General features: G+C 38.4%; 2 protein-coding genes across 7 annotated transcripts in view; one reads left to right on the top strand and one right to left on the bottom strand.

The window, feature by feature from the left end:
* CMSS1 (cms1 ribosomal small subunit homolog) overlaps positions 1–13,154 on the top strand; it is a 244,276-nt gene that overhangs the window by 110,859 nt on the left and 120,263 nt on the right. For 2 of the 4 annotated variants that reach the window (XM_052793846.1, XM_052793848.1), the window contains exon 2: positions 13,089–13,139. The exons of the other annotated variants lie outside the window; for them this stretch is intronic. In XM_052793846.1, the coding sequence (XP_052649806.1) occupies positions 13,089–13,139 (51 nt within the window). The remainder of the gene's footprint in view (positions 1–13,088; positions 13,140–13,154) is intronic. 4 annotated transcript variants of the gene reach the window in all.
* FILIP1L (filamin A interacting protein 1 like) overlaps positions 1–13,154 on the bottom strand; it is a 159,711-nt gene that overhangs the window by 109,078 nt on the left and 37,479 nt on the right. For all 3 annotated transcript variants that reach the window (XM_052793840.1, XM_052793839.1, XM_052793841.1), the window contains exon 2: positions 1,329–1,418. The gene's annotated coding sequence lies outside the window, so the exon portion shown is untranslated. The remainder of the gene's footprint in view (positions 1–1,328; positions 1,419–13,154) is intronic.

Raw genomic sequence — 13,154 nt, forward strand, 5'->3', positions numbered from 1 at the left:
GTACTCTCTGCTACTTATACAGGTTCAGTTCAGCTTTATTGGTCCTAGTGAACAACTGGAGAGTTTAATTTGCTGAGTGTCAGCCAAGTGTGTCTCAGTGGGAGAGTGCTGATAAACCTTACTATTTTAAATCTGGCTGTCTGTCTCTGCTGTTTTTAAAGCACAATGTCTCTCTTTCTTCTGCATAAATGATGTAGTCTTGCCTCGCCAGCTCTCTTTGGGCCTGGCTGCTACAAAGGTGGTAACGCTTCTCAATTCCTCATCACATGGCCTGTTCGTGATCTTTCTCATTTTTGCTCACCTGAAAAGCTTAGTCTTTTATTTCCCTCAGTTAAGCACTTTGAGACTGCTCAGTGGATGGCACGCTGAAAAGTCATTATTCTTCCAGTGTTCCTGCAAGACTACAATGTCTGTTGTGGTGAGGCAATTAAGGAGTTAAAGGCTTGTGGAGTTTCAAAGAAATGCCTGACAGTTGCTTTAAAGTATCGCTACAATCCTAGCTGACCTCATTCTTGTCAGACAACAGTGATAATATCCAAAAATGGGTGCGAGACAGGAAGTGTTTCAGGAAGGTGTGTTTCATGCAAAGACAACAGAAATGCGCTTTCTCCCAGGGCCACTTACTGTAAGATCCATATTAATTTAAATGGAACAGTGAAATTCCAGAATGTGTTTACAGAAACATTATTTCAGTCCAAAAAACCCATTGCTTGTTGTTCTAGTGTGCAAATGGCAAAAGCGGATGAGTTAACCACTGTACTCATTTAATATAATGACATTGCTGGCTATATGAACCTACTTAAACATCTGGATGCTTCACCTACTTTTTTGATAGTTTTGTTTACTATTTTTAAGGGGGGCTTTGACCTGAAAAAGTAGTACAGGAGAAATACAAATCTACCTAAAATATGTTTTTCACATTTACTTTACATTCAAAGAGATTTGATATCTAACAAGCTTTTAATTAATTTAATCAACTAGGAGTGTTCCATAGTAAGCAGAAAAAAATCCCAGTTTTTTTTCCTCGCTGCATTCTGTGACTTGGAATTTAGAAGAATGGGATAAATGGAGCAATGCCTGCTGTGTGTAGGAAGTGTGAGAAAGTCTTCCAAGTTTTTGCCAAGAAAGTAGGAATGGTTTGTTTTTAAAAAGATGTAGCATTTTTCACTAGTCAGTCTACCAAGATATCTGCAAAAAGTGTCTTATACTTACAGGTTCCTATCATTTTCATCCTATTTAAAAATTCATACATCGGAAATGAGCTTGTATTTTATTTTTATTTTTCAGTAGCACACACTTAAAAACATGCAAATAAAAATAATTCCTACCAGTTCAGAGCTCTTCTGATGATATTTAGGGATATTTTCCCTAAATTTCCTCTTAGTTGTGTCCAGAATTGTCTCTCCTGTAGTATGAATCTGCAATAAAATTCAAAAGTCAATTATGATTTCTTTTTTTAACAAGCAGAAATGAATATTGCTTGAGAGATTTCTTTTGACTTCAGAGGACCTTATTTCAGCATTAACTTCATAAATTCTTGTAAAATAATTTATTAAGGCTTAGACTAGATCCAGTAAAGATTCTACCATTCAAGAAGTTGCACATTAATAATATGCTCTTCTGATTAACTGCTACGAAGTCTTGCAGATGCTTGTAAGAATATTAAATTAAAGCACTGCTATTTAATATCTGATTTTTCATTTAAAGACTTGTTTCCTCTGTACTTTTTTCTGTATTCTCCTATAGTTTCAAAAAATATTTGTTTGCATTGGTAGGGAGTGAGCAAATTCTAGCTGCTAGAACTTACACAGAGAATTTCATGTTTGGGAATTCACTGGTTTGTGAAGCTAGGTCACCAATTTTGAAGGACCCTTTGAAAAGTGTAGCCCACAGCCAGGCAACTACAGGAGGGGAAGGAATGCCATGTTATTGATGTTGAATGGTATACTAGCAAGGGTTTGTCTTTTTTACGGAGATGTGACCAAGGAGCTCAGGTGAAGTGCAAGAGGACATGAAGGCAGGCTACTGGGAGGAAGACCTGAGTGAAACTGAACTCAGCCCTGTCACATGCTGAGAAATGAAACAAGTATGATCTGTGTTTTTAGAAGATGATCCAAGGATGTAACAGAAGAGAAAGGGAAGGAAAATGGGATTCTTTGGACACAGGAAGGCATTTTTTGTTATTTGGTGGTAGCAACTAATTTAATATACACACACACAGTTGTTTCAAACTGAATTATATTTTATATTTGCCTGCCGTTTCTGGAAGTGATTGCCAAGAGTGAAAACCACATAATATATTTCTAGTATTAAACCATCTATTACTGATGGATAATGACAGAGTAGAGGGAGAAGGCACCAGTTAGTCTGGGTTAGCTCATGTGTTCTGGATAACTCTTTCTTGAACTCTTAGATTTCTAAACTTCTACTAGGCTATGTTGATTTCCCACTGCTTTTCGGACATGACGAATTGTCTCCTCTCCCATGTCAGTGTCAGGTAATCTCAAGTACTCCCATGATAGTCTTCCTCATACTTTTTCAGGTAATGTGCCATTTGATCACTTTTCTATTAGGTATTATAATAAGATAACAAATACTATAATCACCATAATAACACCTCTTAACAAAAGAAGCATTTTGGAGTTTTTAAAACTACAGATGTCCTGTGTTCTCATTTACATTTTATGTATTTTTGATTTTTAACATTACAGGTGCTAGATTTCTGTATCTGTAGTGGCTTTCTGATTTAAGCTCCTAATTTTTGATGGTGAAGCGTGGGATTGTCTCTATAAACTCAAAAAGGGCTACCATTTTGAAAAACCTTCTGTAATTACTTACTGAACAGTTACTGATGAAGTCACTGGAGAGAGATAAAACCAGAATCCCGTTTTACTAATTGTTGGTTAAAACAATTTGACTCTCTTAGGAAAGTTTCTGTGAAGTGCTGTGTAAATATGCACCTTACAAAATCATCTAGCGATGTAAGATATGGCAAAGGGTGTCACTCTATCAATCTGTGTCCTTGAGTTTTCAAGGTGATTTATCACAAAGCATTTAATCAACTTGTTTTCATGTAACAATGAAGTCAAATGCATTATTTAAGTTTGTTTTTCTTCAAAGTATACTGAGTTACTTTTGACTAATAACAAGATGTATATAAGGAAATTATATGCTTCTGCTTCAAATAAGAGAAAAAAAATCTTTTCCTGATTTTCAGTATAGCACAATTAGATGCTTTATGGTCCTTTTTTGTTTTTAGTCAGAGCGAGGGATATTAAGACAATACTAGAAGTGAATTGGTGCACTTGTTAAGACCAGTGACTTGTCCAATATGCTAAATCCCCAAGGAGATGATTGCAGGATCTCAGGGATTTCTTGCTAGCATTGAGCCCTCCAAGCAGGGAAAAAGGAAAGTTCTTACATAGCTTTCACAAATACTTAAGTCATACGAAGATAATGTAATGCTTCTTGACACATTGTCATAGTACTTTATTTAAGAACCAAATAGCTCTTTACTATTTTGAGTCACTCTTTGAGTAATGGTTTCCAGCAAGTTTAATTTTTGACACTCTGTTGCATTTCTGGCAACTGTAGAGAGGTCTGTTCCATGTCTCACCCCTGTCCAAAATGTGGTGGGTTTCTTTTCTCTTCAGCTCATAATTCCTGCCAGGTCCATGACTGTCCTTTTTTTGATCTCAGTATATTCTGGTCTTTCTCCTTCATCTTTAGGCATCCAGCTGAAGCACTTTTATAGGCATTGACCTCCCCGTCAAATATATAGAAGAATTTGGCACCTGACTTGGTAATCTGAAAGAAACTAAAACCAAACTGTTGTGACTGTCCCCTTCAAAGGCTGTTCCACGGTGCACATGGAACATCAAGGAAGACAATGTCTTGCTGCATAGAAAGCTCTGTTTGAAAATCTGTGGATTTGTTAGGAAAAGAGTAGGACTTCTTAATTGATTGGGTTTTTTTGTAATAATAATTGTAACTAAGGAATTGAGATTTTTGTTGAATTCATGTTTTAATCTTTGTATTACTGAGCTATTTAAGGTGGATAATTGAGAGAATGCCTGGTGGCATAGATGGGTTGAAGGTGTCAGTTTTGTGAGTAGTTACACGTGAATGAAGAAATGCTCAAAATCACATCACACTGCTGTCTCTTGCATACTTGGAATGACACCTACATGTGCATTAATAAACAAGCTGAAATATTGAAGTATATAGGGTGCGTGAAAGTCCTGCTTCCTAATAGTGGCAAAGGTAGTGTTTTGAAGGACTGAGGCTTTAGGATGGTTAGACATGCCTTCCCTTGAATGAATGGGATAAAATACCTAAGTCACTCCAGTGTTGTCACTTCTCTTCACATTGATAGCCTGTTTATATGCTCTTTTAGTAGTAGTTGTACAAAATTCTGTTGCATTATCTTACCATAGTTTTACAATCACTTTAAGAAAACCATTTGCATTGCACCAGTGGCAGTTTGGTAGGAGTTGTTTGTGCTCTGCTCTGACTCGCTGCCCTTCATTAAGAGGGTACAGCTTGATGCTTCTGAGCCTGTTTCTGCTCTGCTAAAAGGGGATAGTGACGCTGCCCTGCTTTGGTAGGGTGCCGTTCTGATCAAGAGGTGAAAGAGCAGATAGAGTCTTCGTTTTTAAAGGTCCCAAGAGAACTTGAATACAAACTGCGCGAAGGCCTGCAATCACTGAAGGAGATTTAAGGCAATCCTGCTGGAATTTGATTCTGCGGCTGAGTCATTTCAGCCTGTTTTTTGACGAATCAAGCCCCTGTCACAGTACTGCCATTGCCTTCTGTTATAGTCATTACAGTCCTCTGGAGTCTCTATAGCCATTGTCTGTTTTGTTTCTTTGTTTTTGTTTTCCTCACTAGAGATAGATTTTTAAGTTGGCAGAAGGTATCAAATTCAATTCCCACCACCAGAAGACTCTGCATTTGCACGGGGCATATAACAGCTGTGCAAGCTCCACTGCATGCTCCCTTGGGGAAAGTGCAGCTTCCTGGGGGAGGTATTTATACTGTGTGTTCCCATCCCAGGAGCCTCGCTAGGTTAGGTGTGCAGCTTAAGTGGGTTGTGGGTGTTCCTCCTCCTTGCCTTTCTGCAGCCTGTGCTGGCACAGTGCACATGCACGTTAATTCCAAGTTGTGAGTAAATTTTTGAGACCCTTTTTAGACATGGACATGGAAGGAAGCAGTGCCACAGAGCAGGGAATAGGGAAAGACCTCTCTGGACCAGATGCGTGCTGTGGGATGTTCAAGACTGTGGAAAGCTCTTTTCACCCTTACGTGTGTGCGTAGGCACACACAGTCTCACCCCGTGGGAAAGATACATTATGTATTTGAAAGAGTTTCTGGGAGCTTTGGCTTTCTGCTCAGTGTATGTGGGTCATTTGGAACAGACTGACGGCCTTCTCAGAGGGGACAAAGGTCAGTTTAAAATTCTTAGGTGTACCATGTAATGCAAGCAAGCCATCAGCAGATTTGGAAGATATCCTTGAAGTCTTTGTCAGGGAGGAAGGCCTTTTTTTAATGAGAAAGTTTTGGATGCAGAGTGGGAAGAGGAGTATTTGCTAGATATGTCTGAAATGTTTGTTTTGAAAGCCACCATTAGATTATGTGTAAACTGTGAGCCTGGTTTACACTCCTCCTCAGGGCAGGGAAAGATGGAATCTGTTGTTTATCAGAGTGCAGGTTTCCCCCAGGATGCTCATATACACTATACATTATGCATTAAGCTGTTGGCATTGTATCTCCAAATCTTTTCTTTGGTTTCAGAAGGTCTTAAGTTAAAAAAGAACAAACCAGACACCCCCACTCCTCCCAAAATAAACCAAAGTTGTGAAACTGTTCTTAACACCTTTGCTGAATGAAGCAGAAACAGATCACTCTTACCAACCTACCATTTTCTGGCAAGCCCTGTTTATCTACACTGGGACTCTCCTGAGAGATTTTTCACTGTTACCCAAATAGTCTTTAGCTGACCTTCAAAAAACTGATGAGAAAGGGAATAGTTATAAAGCAGATTACTGCCTATTTCAGATTACTAGTGGTTTTCTGCATATGACATTGAACAACTATCAGGGACAAAACAGTTTTTTGCTTCTCTCAAGTCAATGTTGACCTTAAAGCAAGAAGCCAGGAAAGGGACATGCCTATTTACATAAGTTGAAAAAACCTTCAAAACATCTTGATTTAAATTTTAATGAGAGATTTAGGCCTGCTGTCATGACACAATGGAGAGGCTTTCTAAATTTGTATCAGAAGATAAATGTTGTGCTTTCTTTGTTATTTTGCATTCCATTAATATTTTTGATGTATTGTCTTAACATTTTAGCTATAAAATTGGTGATATTTTGTATGCTACTTTTAATATTGAGAAAAGGATGCCATGAATAATCAGTAAGAACAAAACGATTAGCTGTTTTTAACGGAGGTGACACATTTAGGTATTAGTAGCTCACTTGCAGCCATTGTAGTGGGCCAAAGACAAAGAAGAAAAGGAGGAGATAAAACAGTTTTTTCTGACTTTGCTTTTCAATTTCTAGAGCTTTGCCTTATGTTGGGAAGTAGACCTACAACCCTGTGGTTTAAAGTCATGAAGCTAAGAAATCAATTTGGCAGTTCACAGGATTGGCGCTAAGATAAAATGAGAGGAAAGTGAGGGAAAAGGGAGTGTTCTATGGGAAGGAAACATTAAGAAAATAGGCAGCTTACTTAGGAAGACTTAGAAGCAGATGAAGTCATGAGAACCTGAACAAAACCCACGTTTGCTGTGGATGCTCTTCTGAGAACTGCTACTGTGAAATGGCTCTTGTGGACTTTTTTTAATGCAGTTGCTGCTGCTACTTGCACCCCTTGCATGTTTTGGGTGGTAATTTTCTTTGCTTCAAGAAACTTAAGGATAATTTCATTCTGCTTTTTAAGTAATCTAGAGGGTACTTTATTTGTTTCAGAGTGAAGTGATCTGCCCTTCCTTCAAATGATCATTACTTTTTTGAGATGTTTAAGGTGAAATAGCCATATACAATATTTTAAATGATAGCCACATAATTTAAAAGACTGCTATCAATCCAGAGTGAGTAATAATTTTAAAAAGAAATTCTGTAACTCTACATTTTTCTCTTGACGCAGTATTTCCCCTTGTCCTTCTTAATTTAGTGCAGTAAGGTAGATACCTGGCTGGGACATGACTCTTTCCTAACAGTACACTTGGTACTCACTGTACAATTAATTCACAACTGTACGCTATAAAAGATGTTTAAAAACATCTAGGCTAATGTGGAAATCGCATAACTGTGATGAAAAATTCAAGAGAAAGCGTGGGGTTTTTTTTTCCTCTTTGCTTTGTTTAGGTGCATGTTCACACTGGTTCTTTGTCCGTGTGCTGTTGCATATCCTTTGTATTTGTACTCTCAGTAACTGGTTCATCAGGAACTTTTAACGAAGTATGCAATCTCACGGTGGGAAGATAACTTTTTCAGGTTTTGTTTTTCTTTTTCCTAGTTTTCTTGTTCTTCTAAGGTGTGGTTTGGACTAAAATGAAATTTAGGTTGCTCTTTCCTTTTTTGACCTGCCAAAGTGTTTGTTCTGTTAGCATTGCTCTGCTCCCTGTAAATCAGACATTCTTCTTGGGCTGCGTCAGATTACTAATGACATGATTAATGCAGGAAGGGTAGAGAAGGATGACGTAGTGGCTCATGCAAAGTTTACCTGAGAATTATCTGTAGCTCTCTACTGTTTAGTGTCTGTGTGAGTCATGGCCTGAAGCCCTGCCATTCCCTGTTCTTCAGCTGGGCAAGATCACACTTACCTCATTCTATGTATGCATTTCTCCCTTTCCTGCCAGATCTGATTAGAAGCACTTTTGTTTTAAACTCTATGTTTATGGAACATTAAATACACTTCTTAGAGATAGCTGACCATAATGCTAAATGAAAAGCACCATTAGATATCTGTGGTCCAGGCAGCTTTAGAAACTTTCTCTGTCCTTATGTGAATTCTGATTTTTATCAGCTAAAGCCTTTTTCACGTTCATGGGTTTAGCAATGATAGTGTTACAACATTAGTAAGCTTTGCAACAGGACCATGAGTCAGTTGCTGTATGTCAGTAAAGCCTCCTGTTTCTTCTTGTGTATTTGCACACATACAAGCTTACAGAATACAAATGGCAAGTTTGTGATGCTGTCTCCAGCTTTTGAAACTTCCTTGGGCTGCAGGTGCAACTGTTCCCATCATGTTCAGTTCACCTATTGATTACTTAATGGGGTAGTCAGGAAGTTCATCTTGCTGATCAAGAAAACATGAGCATGTTCACTGGTAACACTTTGAAGTCTTGGTCATTCCCTTATTGTAGGCTGGCTGACTGGACCTCTGTTGTACCTGAAGATCAGTATTTGTTCTGCTATCTGTGTATGTGTGTTCTTTAACTACAGGTTCCTTGTAGAGTGTCTGTATTGATGTTCCCCTAAACTTGCTAGAAAGTGTTCTGTCAAATGCTCTCAGGTCTCTCTTAGGAGACCAGAATGAAGACAATGTAGAATTTGCAAGAAATGCTGATTATTTTTTCAAGATTCCTTTGTTTTCTCTGTAAAACTGTCACGAAGTATTTGGCATCCTTCAGCTTTCCTCAGCTAAAACTGTTGTATCCTCTGTGTGTGTGCTGCTCAGTCTGAATTACCTTGTGCAAAAAGTGCTTGATGTTTAACAGTAGAAGGTTATGCTGAAAACAAGCTACCTTTTTCCAGCCAGCTCATATCTCGCAACCTGCCAAAGCCTGTATCAGGAACACGACGTGTGGGAAAAAGTTCTGAAATGATAGACAGAAAAATGTCTTGTGGGAAACCTAAAATGCCATGAGACTCATTCTGTTAATAAAGAATGTTTTTACAAGCATAGCATCATCCCCCTTACTTTTTGACATTTTGAAAAATGAAAGCTTGAGAGTGTAACATTTGCGTAGAATGTAAACAACCTTGATACTTAGATAAGTGACATTTCTTGGAAATAACATTCCCTTAAGAGAAAAGAATGGTCGAAGTGAATAATTAGCCAGAAAAAGACCCCAGCTTATTTCTGTAAGGTATACCTCTTGACTACTTCTAATAAGGGCCATACTGATGCCGAGATAAAATTCTGTATGCGCTTTGTGATTGCATTTTACAAACATATCTTAAAGGAAAACAAACTCATCCTATGATCTGCTAGTGTCAAAAGGTACACCAGATTAGTAAATTCTTAACATAAACATATCATAGAAAAATCTTTTAAAAAAAAAAAGTTCTCTAATGCAACATGCAGCACATTTTGCACGCGTTGCAGTATATGCTAGTGGAGTTAATGATTATAATTACACAGATGCTTGAATGGGGATGGCAAAAGTTCATGTCCAGCTCAGTGTTGCCTGTATTTCATCTTGCTCCTTTTAAAGGAACTGTTTACATAAAAGAGTAACGTAGATTTTATTCAGTGAGTCAGTGTTTGAGCAAAAATCAAGCATATTGTTTCACACGTGCCTTTATGTAAGCTGTGTATCTAGAATCTGTCTTTCAGCTTGAGCAGTGAAATGGTATTTCTGGCTTTTGTTTTCTTCTGGCTAAATAGCCAGCGCCTTGAGTGTAGAACTGATTTTTTGCTTTTCACCTAAACCCCTCTTCTCCTGCACTTTCAACTAGAAAATGAATCAAAGAAAGAAATGCAAGAAAGAAACTGTCTTCACACAACTTCTGTAAAACCTGTACCTTCGTTTCTCCAGGTTTATGAGGCAGGACATTGCCCACTCTCCAGTTCATGTCAAGTTGTAGTTGCCTTTTGCTGCTCAAAGCAGCAAACAGTCCACGGAGAGAGCGAGCGAGCACTCCATCCGGCTCCTTGGCTCGGTGAAACGAGTCCAGAGGAAGCTCTGATTGAGGAAGGGCCCAAGAGGCAGGAAACAGATGTTAGCAGCAGTGTCCTGGCTCAGGTGGCCCGACAGCAAGTATACCAAGCCAAAATAACTACGTGGGTTAAATGGCCAGAACAATAGTTCATAGTCTTATTTGTTGGGCTACTTAAATCTAGATTTACCTAAGGATTAATGCGACTTTTGCACATGCTTTTCTTTGGTTGGCATTTTTGGTCTGTTGTCAAGCTTCAGACAGCTTGTGTGATAACGCTCCAGGTCACCATTTGTTTCTGTGTGCAGCTAGGTTGCTTTCTCCAAATGCTTTGTATGGTCATCTTGGTACTTCAGTACTTTTTATCTTGTATTTGGTCAAAGATCACCATGCATAGGGGGATGCAAAAGGCCAACGTTACAGTCCTGCATATTCAGAAAAAGCCCTGTGAAGTCTCCAAAACAGTGAAGATTCAGTATTTTATTTTTGCTGTGTATGCCTTTCTTCCTGTGACCTTTCCTGGTGTAAAAGATACCTGGGTGTATTAGTCATACCAGGACCATAGGAAGCCTACAGCAAACTTTAAATTGGGTGTTGTCACCTTATCTTCCAGGGAGAGTGCACAGAAATGCTTCTTCAAATCTGCTTTCAGACTTTGCATGTTCTTGGTATCCATTCATCACTTGAGCAATCTCTTGTTGCAAGATACCAGAAGGATATGGGGAACCTCAGGGTTTGTTTTAAAAAAAAAAAAAAGGAATAGAGCAAGTGGAATTGAAGAAAATTATGATCTTGGGCATAGGCATGATGCTCAAAGGTTGTGCTATGAAGGCGTCGCGTGTCAAAGAGAGATGGTTCATGGTGGTGATGCAGTGCAACAGCAGTGCAGAGGTCTGTGCCTGGAGCCTTTCCTTTGGCTCCCTCTGGCTTTTGAGAAGGGCCCAGACACCGTTTCTACCTTGGGATTTCTTGCAATTCTTTTGAGACTCTATCCCTGTGGGGACTTTTGCAGAAACAAAGCCTTTGTTCCTGGTTCGTTGGTGGTCTGCCTGTATCTTAAAACAGCCCCTTGCAGGGTTGTTGCTGACTGTTCGAGCTTTCTGGCTTGCTGCTTAGCTACCTGGGAGCCCTTGGTGAGCTCAAGTAGGTAGACAGCTACAGGGTAATGCAGAGGGTTTCTGAATGCACTGTTGCTCTTTGGTTTAACAGCATGAGAAAAGTGCGTAACTTTAACATCAGCGATCTTCCTTCATTCTTGCTCTAAGTTTCCTCCTGGGAATTGGGGGAGGTTGTCTTGTTTTCAGATAGGCCTGACTTTTCCTCATCTCCCATGATTGCTGCTGCCACCATTTTTCCATTTGAGAAGGTTTTTCCAGAGATAATCTTTTAAGCTTCCTGAATGCAACGTTGTGACATTCTTAATTTGTACATGTTATTTTCTGCCATTTGTCGAGCTTTGGGAATTTCCATTTCCCACATCCCTTTAGGATAGAGAGGAAAAACCCCAGTTTGCGAGGGTGATGAGACACAGGTGGTCTATCTGTGTTTCAGATCTCCATAACAAATATTTTCCACTTCTGACTTTACTAAAATCTCCTTGTAGGTAAGTTATTGGAACTTGCTGACCGTGAATCTCGTTTAGCGTTGTATAAAGGTTTTTCCTCCTAAATGAGTGTAAAAGATAGCAAGAAGTCACAAAACTTAACACTGCTATAGTGTTAAGAAGCTGGTTCGGAGACCAGGAAAGTTCTTTTTCTTAGTTAAATGCCACTGTGTAAAAATGGAATGAATCTATGTAGAAGTACTGGATCTTATGCTTCTCTCATTGGCTTGCTCTTCTAGGGAAGAAGGACTTTGTCTGTCTGACAGTCATTCCCAGTGATGGGGATGGACCAGCTGAGAAACAGAGATTTTGATGATAATAAGTTTGAATAAATTTCATTAAAATGGCTTCCCATGTAGAAGAGAGATCTTAGTGTGAGCTTGTGGACCTATGGAAGGCTTTTCAAATCCCCATAGAACACAAATTTATAGGAAGCCCAACTAGGTTGGTTCCACTGTTCATAGAGCTGCTTGCTCTACGCTGTGTTGGTTTTTAAATCAAATTATGGTTGCCTTTGCTAAACTTGTGTTGTGTTGCTAGCTTTACTGTGTATGTTCCAGTTGCCAAAATACTAGAAACCACAAAAGGCACCAGTGTAATAAACAAGAACAAATAAGGACAATCTGAAATGCTGTTACTTGCAGATAGTTGACTGAACATCTGAAATAAATTGTTTCTGTTTTTAGTATTTATTTTAGTTGCAGCTTTCTTATACCCCTGTGAACTTCTTTTCTCCCATTGGAATATCAGTAAAAACAAGCAGACTACTGCTCACTTGCAAAAGGAAGCAAAAATTAATACTTAAGATTTGAGAATGAGTTTTTATGTTAAAAGTAATGATTTTAAATTCTAAAAATTAGACCTTTATTCAATTTTCTATGCACATTTCTCATGAAAGATTTTGAAATCGTCATCTTTTGATGAAAAAAGTTCAAGTTTCTGATTTTTTCATCTTTTTCCCATTTCTGATTCCAATTTAAGATAATTAAACAATCACCAAGATGCTTGCTATAACTGTAGTTATTTATAATTGACAAGGATTTGGCATCAAAAGCTACGATTATAAAAGCAATTTAGCCTGCTAGATATCCTTCAAACTCCTCCTGATTACGTGTAAATGCCAGCAGTATGAGATTACATTCAGTTTAAATTCGAGTCCTCTATTTAAAAGATACTGAATTTCTGTGGTCCGGCCTCCTCTTTGAAACCTTGAAGATGACCTGTTTGAAGTCTGCATGTGCATGATCCTTACTACAGAATTGCTGTGATTTTCTTTAGAGACCCATGACTTCTGGCGAACTCTTTTTATACTCCCTTGTTCCGCTGCTTTAAGACAGGTTTCCCTGTGGTAAAAGAGTTTCGTTTATTACTTGTTTGTTTATATTAGTAGTGGTTTCCTTCTTAAGGTTAATTATTGTTTCAAAGAAATTGCAATTTCCTGTTCTGGTGTAGCTTGTTTTCTTTAGATTTGTTCCATGGCTGTCATGATGTCTGTAAAATATTGTTCAGGAATTCTTTATATTTTGAAAGTGCAATGCTCCAAGGGATGATTCTTAATCTTACTTACTTTCCCCTCTCTTTTCTCTCAATTTTAGGTAAGAATGACTTTTGCAGTGGTTTTCTGCTTTGGAAGAATTTCTCCTTTGGTAAAGTATTAATCT

The sequence above is a fragment of the Harpia harpyja genome, chromosome 8 (assembly GCF_026419915.1).
Source record: "Harpia harpyja isolate bHarHar1 chromosome 8, bHarHar1 primary haplotype, whole genome shotgun sequence".
Classification (NCBI taxonomy): domain Eukaryota; kingdom Metazoa; phylum Chordata; class Aves; order Accipitriformes; family Accipitridae; genus Harpia; species Harpia harpyja.